At 35.4% G+C, this 17,168-nt stretch overlaps 1 protein-coding gene across 50 annotated transcripts in view; it reads left to right on the forward strand.

Moving 5' to 3' along the window:
- The window catches only part of Nrxn1 (neurexin 1), a 1,091,229-nt gene that overhangs the window by 1,058,769 nt on the left and 15,292 nt on the right, over nucleotides 1–17,168 (forward strand). For 34 of the 50 annotated variants that reach the window (XM_048804359.1, XM_048804357.1, XM_048804363.1 and 31 more), the window contains one exon: nucleotides 7,949–8,036. In XM_048804359.1, the coding sequence (XP_048660316.1) occupies nucleotides 7,949–8,036 (88 nt within the window). The remainder of the gene's footprint in view (nucleotides 1–7,948; nucleotides 8,037–17,168) is intronic. The other 16 variants (XM_048804361.1, XM_048804376.1, XM_048804384.1 and 13 more) reach the window with 1 other exon arrangement.

Raw genomic sequence — 17,168 nt, forward strand, 5'->3', positions numbered from 1 at the left:
ATGTAATAAAAGACAATTTGACAAAGCCCTAATGATGGTTGTGTGAAAGAGACAAAGATAAATATCTCATTAGCACTCATGTTGTGAAGACAGTAATTAATAAGAAAGACCTTGAAAATTGGGTTTTCATCAGTGGCTTGGGGAGAAGAGAGTAGAGAGTTTATTGTGTTAATTCTGTTACCAGCCTACAATCTTCAATATTCAAGGAGATTAAAAGGCAGAAAAATATTCTGTCATTTATATTTTCTTTCTATCCCCAAGAATTTAATCATGCATCTGTGCTTAGAAATTTCAGACATGGAGGTAGAGGTCTTTAAATAATTTGAGAAATGATTGACATAAGGAAATGAAGAACTTTCTGGATTTATTGAATTTAAAAATAATTATACTTATGTGAAATGTGACTTTTTAATCCTTGGATTTAAAAATTTTGGACTTTAGAATTAATTTTGCTTTCCTTAGAGTCACTTTATGTGATTATTGCCATGTCAGACAGTGCTATAGCTGTCTAGGTGTGTCTGTTTTGTATGCGTGTCTGTGTCTTCTGATGACTTTAGTGGTTTCTTGTCTAAAATTCAATACTTAGTTTCCCTTTGCCACCTTTTTATTTATTTTATCATGTATATTTTAAGCCACATCAAATCCTTTAGAGAAACAAGATAGTTTTGTGTGGATGGATGGATAGACGGATAAGTGGATGGATAAAAGTCATCCGGTATAAATGCCACATTTTTTAAATCCATTCATCTATTGAAGGGCGTCTAGGTTGGTTCCACATTCTAGCTATTGTGAATTGTGCTGCTATAAACATTGATGTGGCTGTGTCCCTGTAGTATGCTCTTCTTAGGTCTTTTGGGTATAGTCCGAGAAGGGGAATAGCTGGGTCAAATGGTGGTTCCATTCCCAGCTTTCCAAGGAATCTCCATACTGCTTTCCAAATTGGCTGCACCAATTTGCAGTCCCACCAGCAATGAGGGGAGGAGTAGGGAGGAGAGGAGTAGGGAGGGGAGGAGTAGGGAGGATAGGAAGGGCAGCAGAATAGAATAGAAAATACAACTGATGTATGTACATTCCATGTATGTATTATATATCAAAATGCATTCTACTGTCATGTATGACTAAAAAAATAAATAAATAAAAATTTAAAAAAAAAAGTCATCCGGTATAGGAGATCATCACAATCTGCTGGAAGTCTGAATAATCACATAGCTTTGCTATTAATTAGCAGTATAATTGTGGCTTATAAAACATTTTATTTTCTATATCTGGTATACTGAGACATAAAAATGAGGGATTAGACTAATGGGCACTAAGGTCTGACTCTGTACAAGAAGATACATGATTGCTTGAGTGAATCATGATTTCATTCCCTAATGTGTTGTGTGCCAGCAATGAAAGCCTGGATTTTGGAATCAGGCAAGATGAAACTGCCCATCATTGGCATGTTACAATAATAAAGTCTGTTTTGGCCTCATTACCAGTAAGGATTTTCAGTTCAACCTGTGTGACTAATTAATCCATTCAGTCATAATAGTTGGACTAGAGATTCATATTTACGCAGCTAGAAGCCTAGATTTACATTTGTAAACATCTGTCAGTATTTATTTAATTTGGAAATTGCCAAAATCATTTTGAAGGTGCTTTGTCCAAAAACATTTGATAGCTCTCATTTTCTAGTTTCCCTTTCAGTACCTCTATTCTACTACCAGTAGTATTTGGAGGTCTTGCATCCCCAAATTCTAATCAGTAAGAATTCAGGAGAATAGATTATTCTGATGCTTTGTTGAAGGTTTAACTTAGCTCTTTTTTGTTTTAGCTGATCCTTCTACACTGGCATGGCTAAAAATGGAAATGCAATATGAGCAGAGAGGTCATCATTAGTTTAAAGAAATAAGAGAAGAGATGAATTGTCTTCATAGGAAAAAAAAATTGGTTTCAAGTTTCTTAACAGCAGATTTATTTTTTAAAGGTTTACTGTTTTGTGTAAATTAGCTAAAACAATTTTCTTTTTGATTAGGCAGCAATCCAGTTTTATTCTTTCTCCTATCATATCATTAAAATTCATTTCTCTGCAACATTATGCCCACATTTTTATATTTCCCTTCGAGTTTTGCCTGTTAAGATAACCAGTATCAAATATACATAAAAATGAATGTTAGATTGTGTAAGACAGGTGATCTCTTTACCATGTGGAATTTTACTTCTATTCAAACCCACTTTCTTTAACTGTTCTGAAACCATTGCATACCTTTTACATTTTCAAAATTGAATGACTTTCAAGTCTGTCTTTTTGTCAAACAGCTGATTTATGGTCACTTTTCATAATTGTCTAGGGTATCAATTGGGGGAAAACATTAAAGAAATGTGAGAGCTGGAAATTTTCAGGGATATTTAAGCTTTTCTCCAAATATTCATGAATGCCAACGTTCAGTTCATACATTCAAATTGGGTAAATGAGTATACAAATAATTTTTTTTTTGAGCAGACATTTAACTTTAACATGTATGATTGATAGCAACACCTCCACCTGTGTTCTGGAGACTGATGCTGTTGAGGGTGAATGTTAAATGAAGTAATAGATATTAGAGCATGATTATATTTTAAGAAAAAATAAGCTATCTGAACTGAATTGATTGTTGTTTGTATTAATGAGTGTTTTGTTCACATTCCTTAGAACAGAGTGGCAATATTAAGTTATTTCAGGCAGGAACCCCAATTTGTACCTTGATGTATAGTGAGCATAATTTATGCCCACCAGAAAACACTTTGTGTAAATGAGGTGCTTTATATTTGATTTTGACTAATTGGTCCTCACTATCTTTGTTATTTTTGTGCTGGAGCTAAAATTTATCCTCCACACAGTGGATCTCAGTTTATTATTTTATTTTTATTAAATAGTAAGCCATAAGGCTGACATTTTCTATGGCATCTATGACTCAGACAAATAATTGACAAATAATCAAAACTTTATAAAAACACTGAAAATTATTCAGTGTCTAAATTTCTTTAACAGGATCGTTGGTTAACTAAAATTACCAATTTGATGTATCTCTTTATGAATTTTTTTTTCAAATTGGCTACTGTTGAAGAATTCAATGTATGTTACACTTGGCTTATTTTTCTGTGAATTTTCCTCTTGGTGACAATTGTGATTTCCCCTGACTCCTAGAAACTACTTCTTTCGTAGGTTATCAGTACAATGGGTTGGACTTTGCTTGAGGAATTTGTGACATTAATTCTAAATGCTGTCAGATTTCTTTACAAGGAACCTCACCCAGTGATTAGTTTTTCTCCAGAGAAACAGATTTAGTCACTAAAACCAAGCACAATAGCCCTCTTTTCATCCAAAGAAGCTTTGCATAGGGAAAAATATCAGCAAGAAGAAATGTCCATCAATTAACCAAACATAAGCATACTTCAACTAGCACCATACAAAACCTGTCAGCCTAAATATCAGTCTTGGCCATGAAAGATTAAGTTAAATAATTTTATGTGAGTTAGCATCATTGCTTGAGATGAAATATGTATACATATATATGTATATACACATGCATAAATATATATACAAATATATACGTGTGGTATATATATGTATATATATACATATATATGTATGATCTTGGATGTATATAGTAGGATAGACTATTGCTGTTTAGAAACAAAGTTTCAATTAAAATTTTACAAAAATCAAAGATTTCTTTGTGAAAATACATTCACAGTGGCCGTTCTATTGCAGTTGTGAATTCTTCACAAACAGAATTGTCTTTCTGGTCAAGATTTCTGGAAGGTATCTCCACTGGAATGTATTTGTCTTCAGCATGGCTCTTTATCATCAGAAATAAAGTCTAGGAATGCTGTTCTTATCAGGGTTAAAATATCACAGGCTGTATTCAGCCATTCTATTATCGTGTATTTGTAAGCACACAGATATGTAGTTGGATTGTTTGTTTTTCAAGTGGAAGCAAGTGTATATAAAGCAAATCCCACCATTACTGATGGGTGGAGGAGACTGGGTGAGCAGAGTAGTACATCAGCATTTCTGTAGTTTCTATCCTACCAAATACTCTTTCCCTAATATCCCTGACGATGAAGTAAATTGGTCTGGCTTATTCTATACATTGAGAACATTCTTTCTTTCTCATCCAGAATATGTTTTCTCCAAAGGCTTACTCGTATGCAGAACCTGATAGATTAAGTTTCAGTGCCTTCCTTTCTTAAATCATGTTCTACTCATCTTTTTCCTCTAAAGGTAGAAAGACTTGATTTTGGTAGACATTTTAAACAAGAACAGATGCTTGCCAGATATATACACAGACCGCTGTGAACCAGGGAAGATCAGCATGGTCCTCTGACCTCTGAGTGGTTAAATGCACAGTTAGAGACACTTACCTAAATGGACTGTTAGGTAAAGCTAATTCTTTTACTTGATCACTCTTCTATCTCTTACAGCAGGTTGTCTCTGTTCTGACAAAGGTTATAAACATCAGGGAAAAGTATACTAAAGAATAGAATTGATTAATGTGTCATATTTGAATTTGTTCCTACCATTCTTACAACAGCGAGTCCTGGAAAGGCAGTTCCAACAACAGTAAATTACATTTAAATTACACAGCATTACCTAAAAAATTACTAAGTTAATTCCACCTCAAAAATGAAATTTGATTTTTTTCCCTACACTTGAACTACTTTCTGATTTTGTCTTTTTTTCCCCTACATTGGAGCCACTTTCTGATTTTTCATAGCGTGATGATTTCTGCCAAAGCAGCTACTGATTTAAGATCTTTTATTCACGAGATTGTTGCTGGGTTTTAAATTTCTGAAGAAAATAAATATGTAAAAGTCAAGAATGTATATGTATTATACCAGAAAAAGATACATTAAAAACTAGAATATATTTTTACAAAGGGGTATAGTGATTTTTCTCCTACTATAAGAGTTCTATAGAAGGTATTATTGTATGACATCTTTTATTATTCTGGGTTGTGTTTTGTAAAAGGTAACAATGAAAAATCTCAATGTTTTCTGTTTTTTATGGAATTGTTCCAAAGAAAAATAGTTTTAAAAAGAAATTTTTATTTATGTTGCCTAAATAATTTAGCCTCCATGAAGCAGTGTCCACCAAGTCACACATTTCTGGACCATGAATGTATGTTAAGAGCATCCTTCTTTGTTTACTTGATGTTTGCCTAAGTTGCAATTTGAACCTAGGCTGTAAAAGATGGACATTTATTTCAACAAAGTACCTATATGGCGACTGTATCTTTTTATCAATACTAATATGAGCCCTCAAGTCAAAAATGATTCATACATACAACTTTTGATTTAAAATATAAAATTACATTATTTATAAGGAGTGGAAATGATATAATTAAAATGGTGCTACTTTCATAGAATATCGAAGATAATGTTGATAATATTGGAATTTTTAAATGAATATTTGCAGTGTGATTCTATCCTAGGTACTTTGCATGTACTAATTTAATTCTTAAATTCTTTTTCCTTTTTTCATTAATTACTTATTTATTTATATTTGGTACCAGGGATTGAACCCAGGGGCACTTAACCACTGAGCTACATCCCAAGCATTTCCTTTTGAGATAGTCTCACTAAGTTGCTTAAGGCCTTGATAAATTGCTGGGTCTGGCTTTGATCCTGATCCTCCTGCCTTAGCCTCCAGAAACACTGTGATTACAAGCATGTGCCACTAGACATAAAGCTATAGTCTCCATTTTTTTTCAAGTGAGAAAAATAAAGCACAGAGTAGTTCTTTAACTTCTACAGCAGGTTTTTTTTTTTTTTAAACTTTGACATTGACATCTTAGGAAAAATAATTATTTGCTGTTAGAGTTGTGTTATTAGAGCATTTTAGATTAGTTAGCAACATCCCTAGTCTCTACCTACTTGTTGCAAAAGTAGCAGACACACAGCATCATTCCAACATAATAACCTTAGTATCTCTAGATGTTACCAAATGTCTTCCCACATGGCTGGGGGGAAAAGTGACAATATTACTGTTTAGATGAGAACCACTGGTTTAAAGCACTTATTCACATCCCTGTATGCCTGACAAGAATATTACAAGAGCATAATTAATATATAATTGATTGCATCAATTATATTTAAAACTCAGCAAGAAAAATGAAACATTCTCTTGAATTGAGTTAATTAATTGAATTTTAATTAATTTGAAAGAGTATCCACTTTGGTTGAGAATAAAGGTAGTTTTCCACAAAAGTTGTTCCCAGAAAAAAAGCTGATTATCTGCTCAGGGATGTATTGGAACAATTGCCCTGCATGACCACATAATCCAATAACTTGTCATTATCAAGTCAGTTTGGATTTTATCCTGCATGATGAGCTTGTGCCAAGAGGAGGATGATTCTCTCCCTTTTAAAACCTACTTTAATAAGAGACACCTCATGACTACTGTTCTACTTGCTGATAGTTTTCACTGTTAAGTGGTATACTTTCAGGAAATTCAATATTTTTAACTTCTTCTTTTAAAATAATAGCAGCAAAATGTATGAATCTGGAAACTCTCTCAGAATCTATAAGATCAGAATGAAATAAAATGATCTCAAAATGCTATTTAAAGCTACTTAATGGCTTGTGTTTATTTACAACTATATTGTGAAGTATTAGGGTCTGAACAAACTCTGCATTCTAAATTAATGATCCTGTGCTTGAAAGATTTTTAAACCTAATATGTGACATAAAATTCCATCATCTCTTGGTTCCACTTTTCAAACTGCCACAACTTTCTTAAAATGTATTTATTTATACCCTCTCCATGACAATATTAGGGACTCCTTTAGTAAAAATAAGTCATACCATATTTCTGCTTTTTTCTTTGAAAATATATATATATTTAATTCCACATTTAAATGATGGCTGCATCCATGTTGCAATTCTGAGTTTCCTCTAAAAACTCCCAATCTCCTTAATCCTCAGCAGATATAATGAGATATTTTTCTTTTTGTACCTTGGAATCTCTCTGTTTTACTTTAGCATCAGCCAAATCTTATGGACACCTTCACAAATTCCATGCAATAACTCTGCTGACTTTATTGCCGCTATAAGTAGCAGTAAAGAACAACCTTTGGCGCTTGTCAATGTGTTGATTATGTGACTAACTGCTAGGATTTACACTCTGCTTTTTATTACAGTGATAGTTATCTTTTTTGCTATAAGTGCAATGAAGCAACTGGAATGTCACAGAGGAAGCGGTCACCTCTCCCCCACTCTATTCGAAATACACTTTTCATTTATTACGAAACCTTAATGATGGAAAGGACAATGGGGGAACAATACCTGTTATCTGAACATTGCAAAAATGAGATTTGAATGTGAAAGCGTAACACAAATGGAAAGTACCTTAAATGGACTATATTTGCTTCATTTTTTGCATCAGTGAGAGATATATCCAATTCTCTACTCAATCTATGTTTCCTAATAATGACAAGCTACATCTCAAAGATTTATCAAACTCTACCTGATCGTGAATGTAAAAGGTTATGGCTGCTCTGCTTTCAGGAAGCCAAGCACAAGTACTACATAAAGCCTACTGATGCATACATTGTAGCACTCTAGGGCTGTAATAAATTTCAGATCATCTGTTTCTGCCAGCTTGTTTTAAACATCTATACACTACTACATGTAGCTTTCCTCTACATTTGAATGGATGTGTATCTACACATTGGCCATCACCCTTTCTATGTCCTCGTGTAATTAAGGTGTCATCAAGTTTTCACAAACATGCAGATACTTTCATGAGAGATCTAGAATAAGTTTGTGAATTTAAGCTTTGTGTCTTTGGGAAGGGAAATAATAAATTTGATTTCTCAACCTGTGAGGTGACGAGAACTGTGTTTCACTTGTCAATGTGACAAAGGTAAGAGGATCTCTTAGGACCCCTTAAATTGATCTTTTGAATGTGATTCTTTTGCAGACCACAGATGACATCCTTGTGGCCTCAGCAGAGTGTCCCAGCGATGATGAGGACATTGACCCCTGTGAGCCGAGCTCAGGTGGGTTAGGTTAGTCGACTTTTTTTCTTACTTCCTTGGCTTTACTGTAATTCTTTGTTGCATGTCACATTCCCAGAAGAGCTGTCCATTTATGTGTAGAAGGGTCCCCCATTCTATAATGTTGTATTTGATTAGGGTCCTCCCTTTTTACAAGGACAAATTTACCCACATTTATTTTTTAAATGTTTTTTAAAACAAAACCCACGAAGAATATATATTTCAGAAAAAGTGATGGGGGACAGCATACAGGGTTGCTACCTTGCAGTTCATTTTCCATTAGCTCACAGCATAATTTTTGTGTAGAACAGTATAATGGACTTTCCTTTGGGTCACTTATAGTAAAATTGTAAGGCTAAAAAATTGCAGTGCATTGTACAAAATTATTTGACCTTTGTACTCACAAAACATCCCCACCATTCACTCTGCCAGCAAATTATCTTAAGCGATGTATTTCTGAATTTTGGGAAGTGAGAGTATTGTGGCAGTAGTAAAGAAAACAGCAGGTAGAGTCCTTGGTAGATTTAATAGAGAAATATTTGAGTCTTGCTATGGTTCCCTGAAATTCAAATGTATGCATTTTACTTGTAGACAATGCATAATTTTTCCTCCTTCTTTATGACATATTTGTATCTCATCTGATGTGACTAACACATAACACTTTCCATATAGCCTTTGTGCCTTATGTGGAGACTGTGGATCCTGAAAATAAATGAATCACAATCTGGATTTGATTCCCTATGTTCATAGGGTCACTCACATTAGTTTCCTTTATCAAAGAGTTGTTTCTTGAAATTCAGTTACTCTCTTGTTTGTGTTAACGACATGACTGTAGAGGATATGAACCAACCTCTGTCTGCTAGTTTATGACCTCCGTAGATGTCACCTACAACCTCAAGAGACCTGCATGTCATGATAAAATGACAAATTTACATTTTTGTGAAAGTTCCACTTTAAAATAAACCTATCATTATAAAACATTGAATAAAAGTTTCAGGATACAGAGCCACCTCTCTTTTTGTTTTATTTGTTCTTTTTAGCTATCCACGGCAGTAGAATGCATTCTGATGCAAACATATAAGCATAGAATATATTTTATTCTAATTAGGATCCCATTTTGTGGATTTTATTCTAATTAGGACCCCATGTTGAGATTCACTGTGATTTATTCCTATATATACATAGGAAAATATGTCAGATTCATTCCACTGTCATTCCTGTTCCCTTCCCCCTCCCCCTTCCCTTCATTCCCCTTTGTCTAATGTACTGAACTTCTATTCTTTTCACCCTCCCTCACTGTTATTGTGGTTTAACTTCCACATATCAGAGAGAACATTGACCTTCATTTTGGGGGGAGCATTGGTTTATTTCACTTAGCATGACATCTCAAAGGACTTAAAATCAGCACACAACAGTGACACACCACATCAATGTTTACAGCAGCACAATTCACAATAGCTAAGCTATGGAGCCAACCTAGGTGCCCTTCAACAGATGAATACATCTTTTTGGACTGTCACTTCCCCCCACTGACTGTAGCTACTGATGCAAACACTTAGAGAGCAGCTGCTGAATGCAGTGAGGAGCAGGAGTGAAAAAGCTCCCTCTCAACAAGGGTGGGTACAGGTGTTCCCACCCTCCTTCCTAGGCTCCACCCCACGGTCAAGACTGTCAGCCCTGACATCGCCCATCAGTTGTAACTGTTAGATCTCTGGTGACCATCCATTCAATACTGCACTCCTCAGTCTCAACCACCAGTCCCTTTTGGTTGTATGGACAGATACAGCCAGCCACCTCATGACACCATTATGGGTCTCTTGGCCAAGATTGTACCTTTGTTTTTATTGGTATTCTCACAGCTCTCTCTATGCTCATAAAAAAACAAATAAATAAATAATAGGGATTTTAGGAATTGCTTTTTGTCTTATTGTCATATATTCCCAGCTCTCTGCTTTCTCCCACCTTTACATTCCCTTTCCTCATTTCTCTTAGGCTGACATGCCCAGCCTTTCTGGTGCTAATTCATCACACCAGGACATTTTTTTTGTATCTCATCTTCTGTAAGATCCTCCAACTTGAATTAGTCCAATTACAAAGGCTGGTGTTTATGTGTGTAGAAGTATATAGTTTTGTTTTTCCCAATTAGTATTTTTTTTCAGGGTAGTTGATTCTTTTTCAGCATTTTAATAGTGTTCAAACAATGTAAAAACGGCCTAGGTTTTTACTAATCGCAGCTCCTGCTGATTTTCTTTGATCTGCTTCCCACTTTTGCTGTCTCCGTACAGACTAACATCTTCTTTATACAGTCTGTACCTTAAGTACCCAGTAAATCCAGTGCAAGGACTCTAATTGCAAGTAAAATTGTCACTTTTTCTTTCTTCTTGAACTAAATGGCCCAATTATTCTAGCCCTTGCTTATAGGTCTCACTAACCATTTCTTAGAGATTGGTCCATTGTCTCTGCCCATGGTTTACGGGAAAACAGGATGGTGGGGAGAGAAGAGAAGGAGATGGTGCAGAGGAGACCAACAGAATCTTTCTGTCTCCCTCTTCTCCTCTTGTTTCCCCTGATTTTTGTCTGCTTTGTTAAATACCTTAACACAATTCTCTTTGCACTCATGTGAGTAGGAGCTTGCAGTATCTACTCTCCAGATGATCTTCTTTACCACATCTCTCAGTGCCTGAAACCATCACGTTTACTTACCTGCCACTGTTTCATTAATGTATATAGCTTGCATCCCCCACCAGAAGGTACACTTCACAAAGCAGGAACCCTGTTTGTTTGCTCCCCATGTGGAGACTTGTTCTGGAAGCATAATTATTTTCTGTTGCACCAAAGTCTTTTACCCAAAACACAAGATGAACTTTTCCTGATTCCACCTAATGATGGCTACTTTTTAATACTCAAGCCTTCTGTAAATTCTTATTCTTTCCTTCAGTGTTTCCTTCCTCACTCCTTAGTTTTCAATTCATCAATTTCTGTTAAAGCAAGAATTTCAGATTCTGTTACATGGTGTGTTCATTCACTGTCAGCCTAACTTGTGAAATTATCTCTTCTGGTCTTATGTTTTATGACTTTTCTAGTTTCCACCTATCATTTAGGAATGCACATTAATTTCTTATCTTGTTTGAAAATGAATATTATTTCACATTAAGATTCCCCTCCTACAAGTCTTTCTTTGTGAATGAACTGTTTATCTTAAATCTCTAATTGCTAATGTCCTTGGGCTTTGGATACTGTTAGATGCATCTTGAGGAAAAGCATTTCAGATATCAGCAGGTCAAATCTGGGGAAATTGCTTTTTTAGAAAAGTAACATATTGAGGTAAATATTCAGAAATGCACAGGTTTGCTATGCACATTTGTGATTCCTTAAGTAAATGAAAGCAGATATTTCTAAGTAGATGCACAATTATTTTAATAAGTGCATTGTCCAGTCTTTTAGGTACTTCACCTTCCCTGAGGATTTATTTATGCATAAACATTTTCTAATCTCTCAGACCCTCCCCACCTTCAAAACTAGGTTTTTCTCTGCAAAAATCTGCCGTGTTCATTATTTAGATGCCTTCCTAAGACTGTTAATAGAAAAAAAATCCAGTATTATCTTGAGAACTCATAATTATACCTTTTATTAAGTGTTTGATAATTTGAATTACTTTCCACCCAGGACTCTAACAAAGAGGGTAGTTGTGTATTTAGTTTTCAATTCATCGTTGATTAGATATTATTGAGTCCTGGTTTACATCCACTGCTGTGCTAACTGTGGAGGCAAAAACAGAGTTTATACCTTGAATTCTATTCTGACAAGGGCTTTTTTTTTCATTCTACTCTAGATGCCATTTTAGTTATTCTTTCTGATTTTCTGGTTCCTCACCTATGACAACAAAATATCACTTATTTTCAGAGGTGTTGCAAGAATTACAATTAATATGCTTGAGGCACTTATTGCAATGTTTGGCATAAGGTAGAGCATAAATGTCAGCTTTCCTTGTTTCCCAATTCAGTCATATAAAAATAATATTCAAGCTATTTTTACTCTTCACGTAATGCTGCTTCTTTTCCTGGCTGAAAATTGGTGGGCAACTGATAATACCACTCAGGCCTCCTGATGGGAACTGTACATGTTGAAACTAGATCAGGGACAACCCCCTGGGTGGGAACACATGGAACTCAATTATACTTGATTCTAGCCGCACTGTCCTGTGGTTTGCCTCGTATGATAACTGCACTGTGGTACAAGCAGAGTTTTAAGATATGAAAAGATGGCTATGACATTTAGGAGAGCTAAGTGAACCCCAACTCTTAGTCACAGGTAGAAATCCAGCAGCCTGAGGTCACAGGCCATCGCTGTCCTAAAATGCCTGCTGTGAGCTGCCCACATACCTGACAGATGAATGACCTTTTCTTCACACTTTTCCTCACAAAACACTTGCACCTTTTGTGCTTCTCCCTCTGCCAAGTGATGTGGTTGTTGGAATGAATTGATTAACATATGGAAGGCAAGTTGAAGAACAATACCTTGCTCAGAAGAACTGTTATATGAGTATCTCCTGTTATTTACTATTTATGTTTCAGAAATATACATATTTTCCAAGATTCCTTTTTATTTCACATGAACATAAGTCTTTGTAGAACAGATTGCTTTGAAACCTTACATTTCAGATTCACTTAGTGAATTAACAAAATGGCAATACTGCAAAACCACTTGAGGTCCCAGATGGCCTTTAATCACACACATCTGTGTGTCTTTATTTGGGGCCTTCTTGTAAGTGTAAGCCTTTCTCAAAACTCCTAGAGAAGTTTGGAATAGGTGATTTTTTATGTTGATATTCAAGACCTTAAGTGAAAATAATAACCCTCTTTGGTGTGGGAGCTTCCTGATGAATAACTCCAATTTATTATTTGTGACACACAGAACAGTTCAGTTTCCTGTTTCCTGGGAGCCCTATTAAGGGAAGACAATTTCCTCTTAGATTTACAATGCTAAGAGTAATGTGTCAATTCTCTTTGCACTTATGTGGGGGGGGGTAGCTCATGGGATAGTGGGGCCACTTTCAGATCAATTAAACCTTTGTCAACGGAGGAAAGAAGAGCTCCATCAAATAATAAAATATCTGGTTTGTCGAAAGGAAAGAGAGAGATCATCCATTTTTTGTTTTTGACATCTTTTAAACATCAGCTGAGTCAGTGGAGATGAGGGGATGGCTCCAGCCATGAAGGACCATTGCAGAGCTTGCATAGTTATATCACATTGACCAGAGTTCAGATCGTGGGTAGTGATTGATCACAGGAATGACTTTTAGTCAGGGAGGATTTAGTCTATGCCCACTATTGTTCTTGGCTCTGTATAAGTGGTATTCTATTTCACTATTTTCCAAGACTATAAATTATCTTCATAGCTAGGGAGATTCAGAGAGATTAATTTACTTACTGTTAAATGAAAGAGGAAGTAGGCTCTATACTTTAGAAAATATGAGCTGTTAGTTTCTTGGAATGCAGAGATTGTTTCTCTAACATCCTGGTACCTCACAAAAATAGGACCAATTTTTAAGATGTTTATTTAAATAATCCTATGGCATACATTTAAATTTGATGGCAAAAGCTCCCCTACATGTATTACTCTTCATTAAGGTAAAATTACCATGCAATTTTGAGTGGCTTTCCAGTGTGCTATTTTGAGAAAAGATCAAAGGATTTCTATTGAATGTTCCCATTACCCACAGTAGGAATAAAGATATGTATGTTGAACAAGATGCATCTTTTCATTAAGTAAGTAACCTTAATTATTTAAAGGAATATATCACTTATTAGATCATATTTTTAGAACCTGATTAGAAGATAATTTTGTTCTATATTTAAATTTCAGGTATTTACTATATAATTACTGAAATGTTAGTTTCATTAGCCCATAGTAACCAACACATTGCTGTTAAAATGAATAAGTTTTAGCTGCAGCCAGAATAACAGCACTAATGAATGTGTTCCATATTAGGTAATATGATGGCAGATCTTGAGTAGTAGGTCAGAGTCAGCACCACAGTTCCAGTACCTCATTCAGAATAGGCATCTGGAATTTGGGCAATGATGCAGAAGCCAACTCTCAGGATATAACATACTCGATTGGGAACTTTATATATATATATATATATATATATATATATATATATATATATATATATATATATATATACACACACACACATACATACATACACACAAATATATATATATATAAAAATAAAGTTCCCAATCTAGTATATTATATTACATACATATGATGTAACTTTCTGGAGGATTAAATATGTATGTGTGTGTGTGTGTGTGTGTGTTATTTACTACAGAACACTGGAGTAAAAATTAATGGGATATGGTTAAAACAGTAGAGAGTCGCCAGATATCATTGTTACTTTTTTTTTTAACACAACGTCAGAAACTGAACCCAAAACCTCATGCATGCTAGGCAAATACTGTACCATTGAGCTACCCCTTTAGCTCTCATCATTCTATAATTTCTCTGCTTTTCCAACGAGAGTGATACTGGAATGAAACTTACATTGTGCAAAATTAAATTGGCAGTGGGAGAGGGAGTCTAGGACACGGACTTGGTTCAACACATTGGGAGGAAAAAAGGCTAGAAAGTTTATAAGAGTGAGGATGGAGGTATTGGGGGCCAATGTGTTTGCTCAATGGCTTCATCCAAAGGAAAAGTGAAGTTCTTCATGAGGGAATGTCATGTTCAAGTTGGAGCAAGGAGCCCACCAAAATTAGGCTCCTGTCCTCCTGCAGAAGCTGTGACATAGAGGCACAAACAGAAAGGATGGCTACCACGCCCTTGATTTGACTAGTTTTGATTTATAAAACTGGAAAGAAGTTTTTAAATATTTACATATCGAAGGAGCAGAGGAAGACTTTGGAAAGGCTAGAGACCTAGAAATAGAAGGAAGGCCTATCTCCAGCTCAGCCTGAGGTCAGATTTCCCAGCAACCAGTTTTCATCACACAAAATTAGTTTTTACTAGAAGACTAGCATAAAACAGAAGAACAAACAAAAGGCTTTTTTTTTTTCAGAATATAGCGATTTTTATTTAACCTGAACTATTTTGAACCTGATGTGCATTTTGGATTTCTTTTTTACAATATAATAGGATGGATGGATTTTTTTTATACTTTTAAAAAGCTCCTAACAGCATTTTGTAATAATTGTGATATGAAACCAAAAGTGAATATTAGTTATGGCCAGATTTGAAGTAGAACTAGTTTAAGATGCAGACCTTTCCCAGTCATGGGAAAACTATTTAGTATTTTTGATGCTCAATTTCTTAGCTGGAAAAGTGAAGAGAATGTGGTTACTATGAGATTGAAAAAAAAGAATATGCATACACAGTGCTTGGCAGAGTATCTGGCACATACTTAAGGTTTAATAAATAATTATGATGAATCTCATAATAGGTAGAGGAGTTGCAGCTACCACCGTAGGTTTTATTCCAGTAAATTAATTATTCTATGCAGGTTCTTCATAAAGCATGCAGGTTTGATATGAGTGAAAGACAAACACAGCCCCTTTTAGTGTTAGAAAGAGTGGGCTCTATTAGAATATCTTACTATAATAATTAGCATGTGAGTTTGCTGACTTAGATTATACATTTATTTGAATGTCTAAGAAAAATATATGGAAGCTAATCTAGAACCTTCCTACAGCAGCAGAAAAATTGTTCAGTAGTGAGTACAGACTAAGTTTATAAGCAGCCTGTATGAGTCTAGCCTTAAAGTATTAACAACATGTTTAAAATTATATTTTTATTAGAAAATGCTCGAATACTATAAAAGCCTTTCTGAAGTGTGACACGCATCCTGTTGTGCTTTGGAGGGAGACAATGGGATACATTTTCAGGCTCTAAAATATTCGCCCACCTTGAAAGGAGAAATGTAGCATAGGTTCAGAAAAATATAGGGTAAGTCTGTTTCTTATTAAAACCTGAAATTCAGAAAGAATGAAGTCCCATTCTCTTGCAAGTCATGTCAAATGCCTGTTTTGATAATGAAATTGGTTCCTGTGGAGTTTTCTTTCTACCTTATTAATTACATTTCCTCTGATGCCATCAGAGGTAAGGCAGCATGTTCTGTGTTCCACTCCACAGGGCACGCTGCCTCCACAAAGAACCAATATGCTTTCCTTGTTACCATATGTGTCCCAAGGAACAGCAAATGCCACATTTGGCTTTCGCCTCGAGGTCTCATCTCAACTCACTGACTTGTTGATGAGATCAATGTCATCATTAGTAGCTCCTAACTCAGCCACAGATTGTTATAAGAAGCCCAGCACTATAAAATAAGACAAGAAATCCTGTATTATTTATCAAGGTTAAAGATACCAGTACCACCAGAGCCATCAATTACATGAACAAACAAAGAAACAAATTTAAAAATCCTAGGAGAAAGAGAAGCCACATGTATGAGCCCACTGCAGTCTTTTGTTTCATTGAGTAAACTTGAGAAGTCAGGGTGACTGAGTTCAAATCCAAGTTCATCCACCTGCTGTGCAGTCAGAAGCAAATCATTGAATCTTTTCATGCCCAAATTTTTGCACGTGCAAAATGACATGAATAATGTCAAATCCTCATGCCATTGTGGTGCTGATAAAAATGAGAGGATTCCTGAAATGCACTTAGCATACAGTCTGTCGCACGGAAACTTTGATAAGATAAATGAGATTTTATTAGCACCAGGAAGCTAAGGAGTAAATCATAAAAGAAATTGAAATGAATCTGTGTCCCCAGCCAAGAAGGGAAATATTAATAATTGGCACTGTAGCATCTAGAATGTTTTTCAAAGTACATCTAAATTCTATCAATATAAAATTGTTCTCAGTAACCATGATGAACTTAGTGAAAAAGGAACAATGACTTAAGCTGTTTATATTTCAGTTGCTATGGTGGGGGGAGGCACACGTATCTGCTATTCTTATTTCTGGTAGAAATAAACTGAGGGCTCGGCCCCACTGAGCATTTGAGAAAAAGGATGATTAGCTGTCCCACTTGCTCTGATAATCCCCTTGCCCTTCCTGTCAAGGCACTCAGGAACACTCTGGGCAGCATGACTTACGGGGCACAACCACCCACACAACACCCCCAAACCATGACGGATGT

Source organism: Marmota marmota, unplaced genomic scaffold, assembly GCF_001458135.2.
Source record: "Marmota marmota marmota unplaced genomic scaffold, marMar, whole genome shotgun sequence".
Lineage (NCBI taxonomy): Eukaryota > Metazoa > Chordata > Mammalia > Rodentia > Sciuridae > Marmota > Marmota marmota.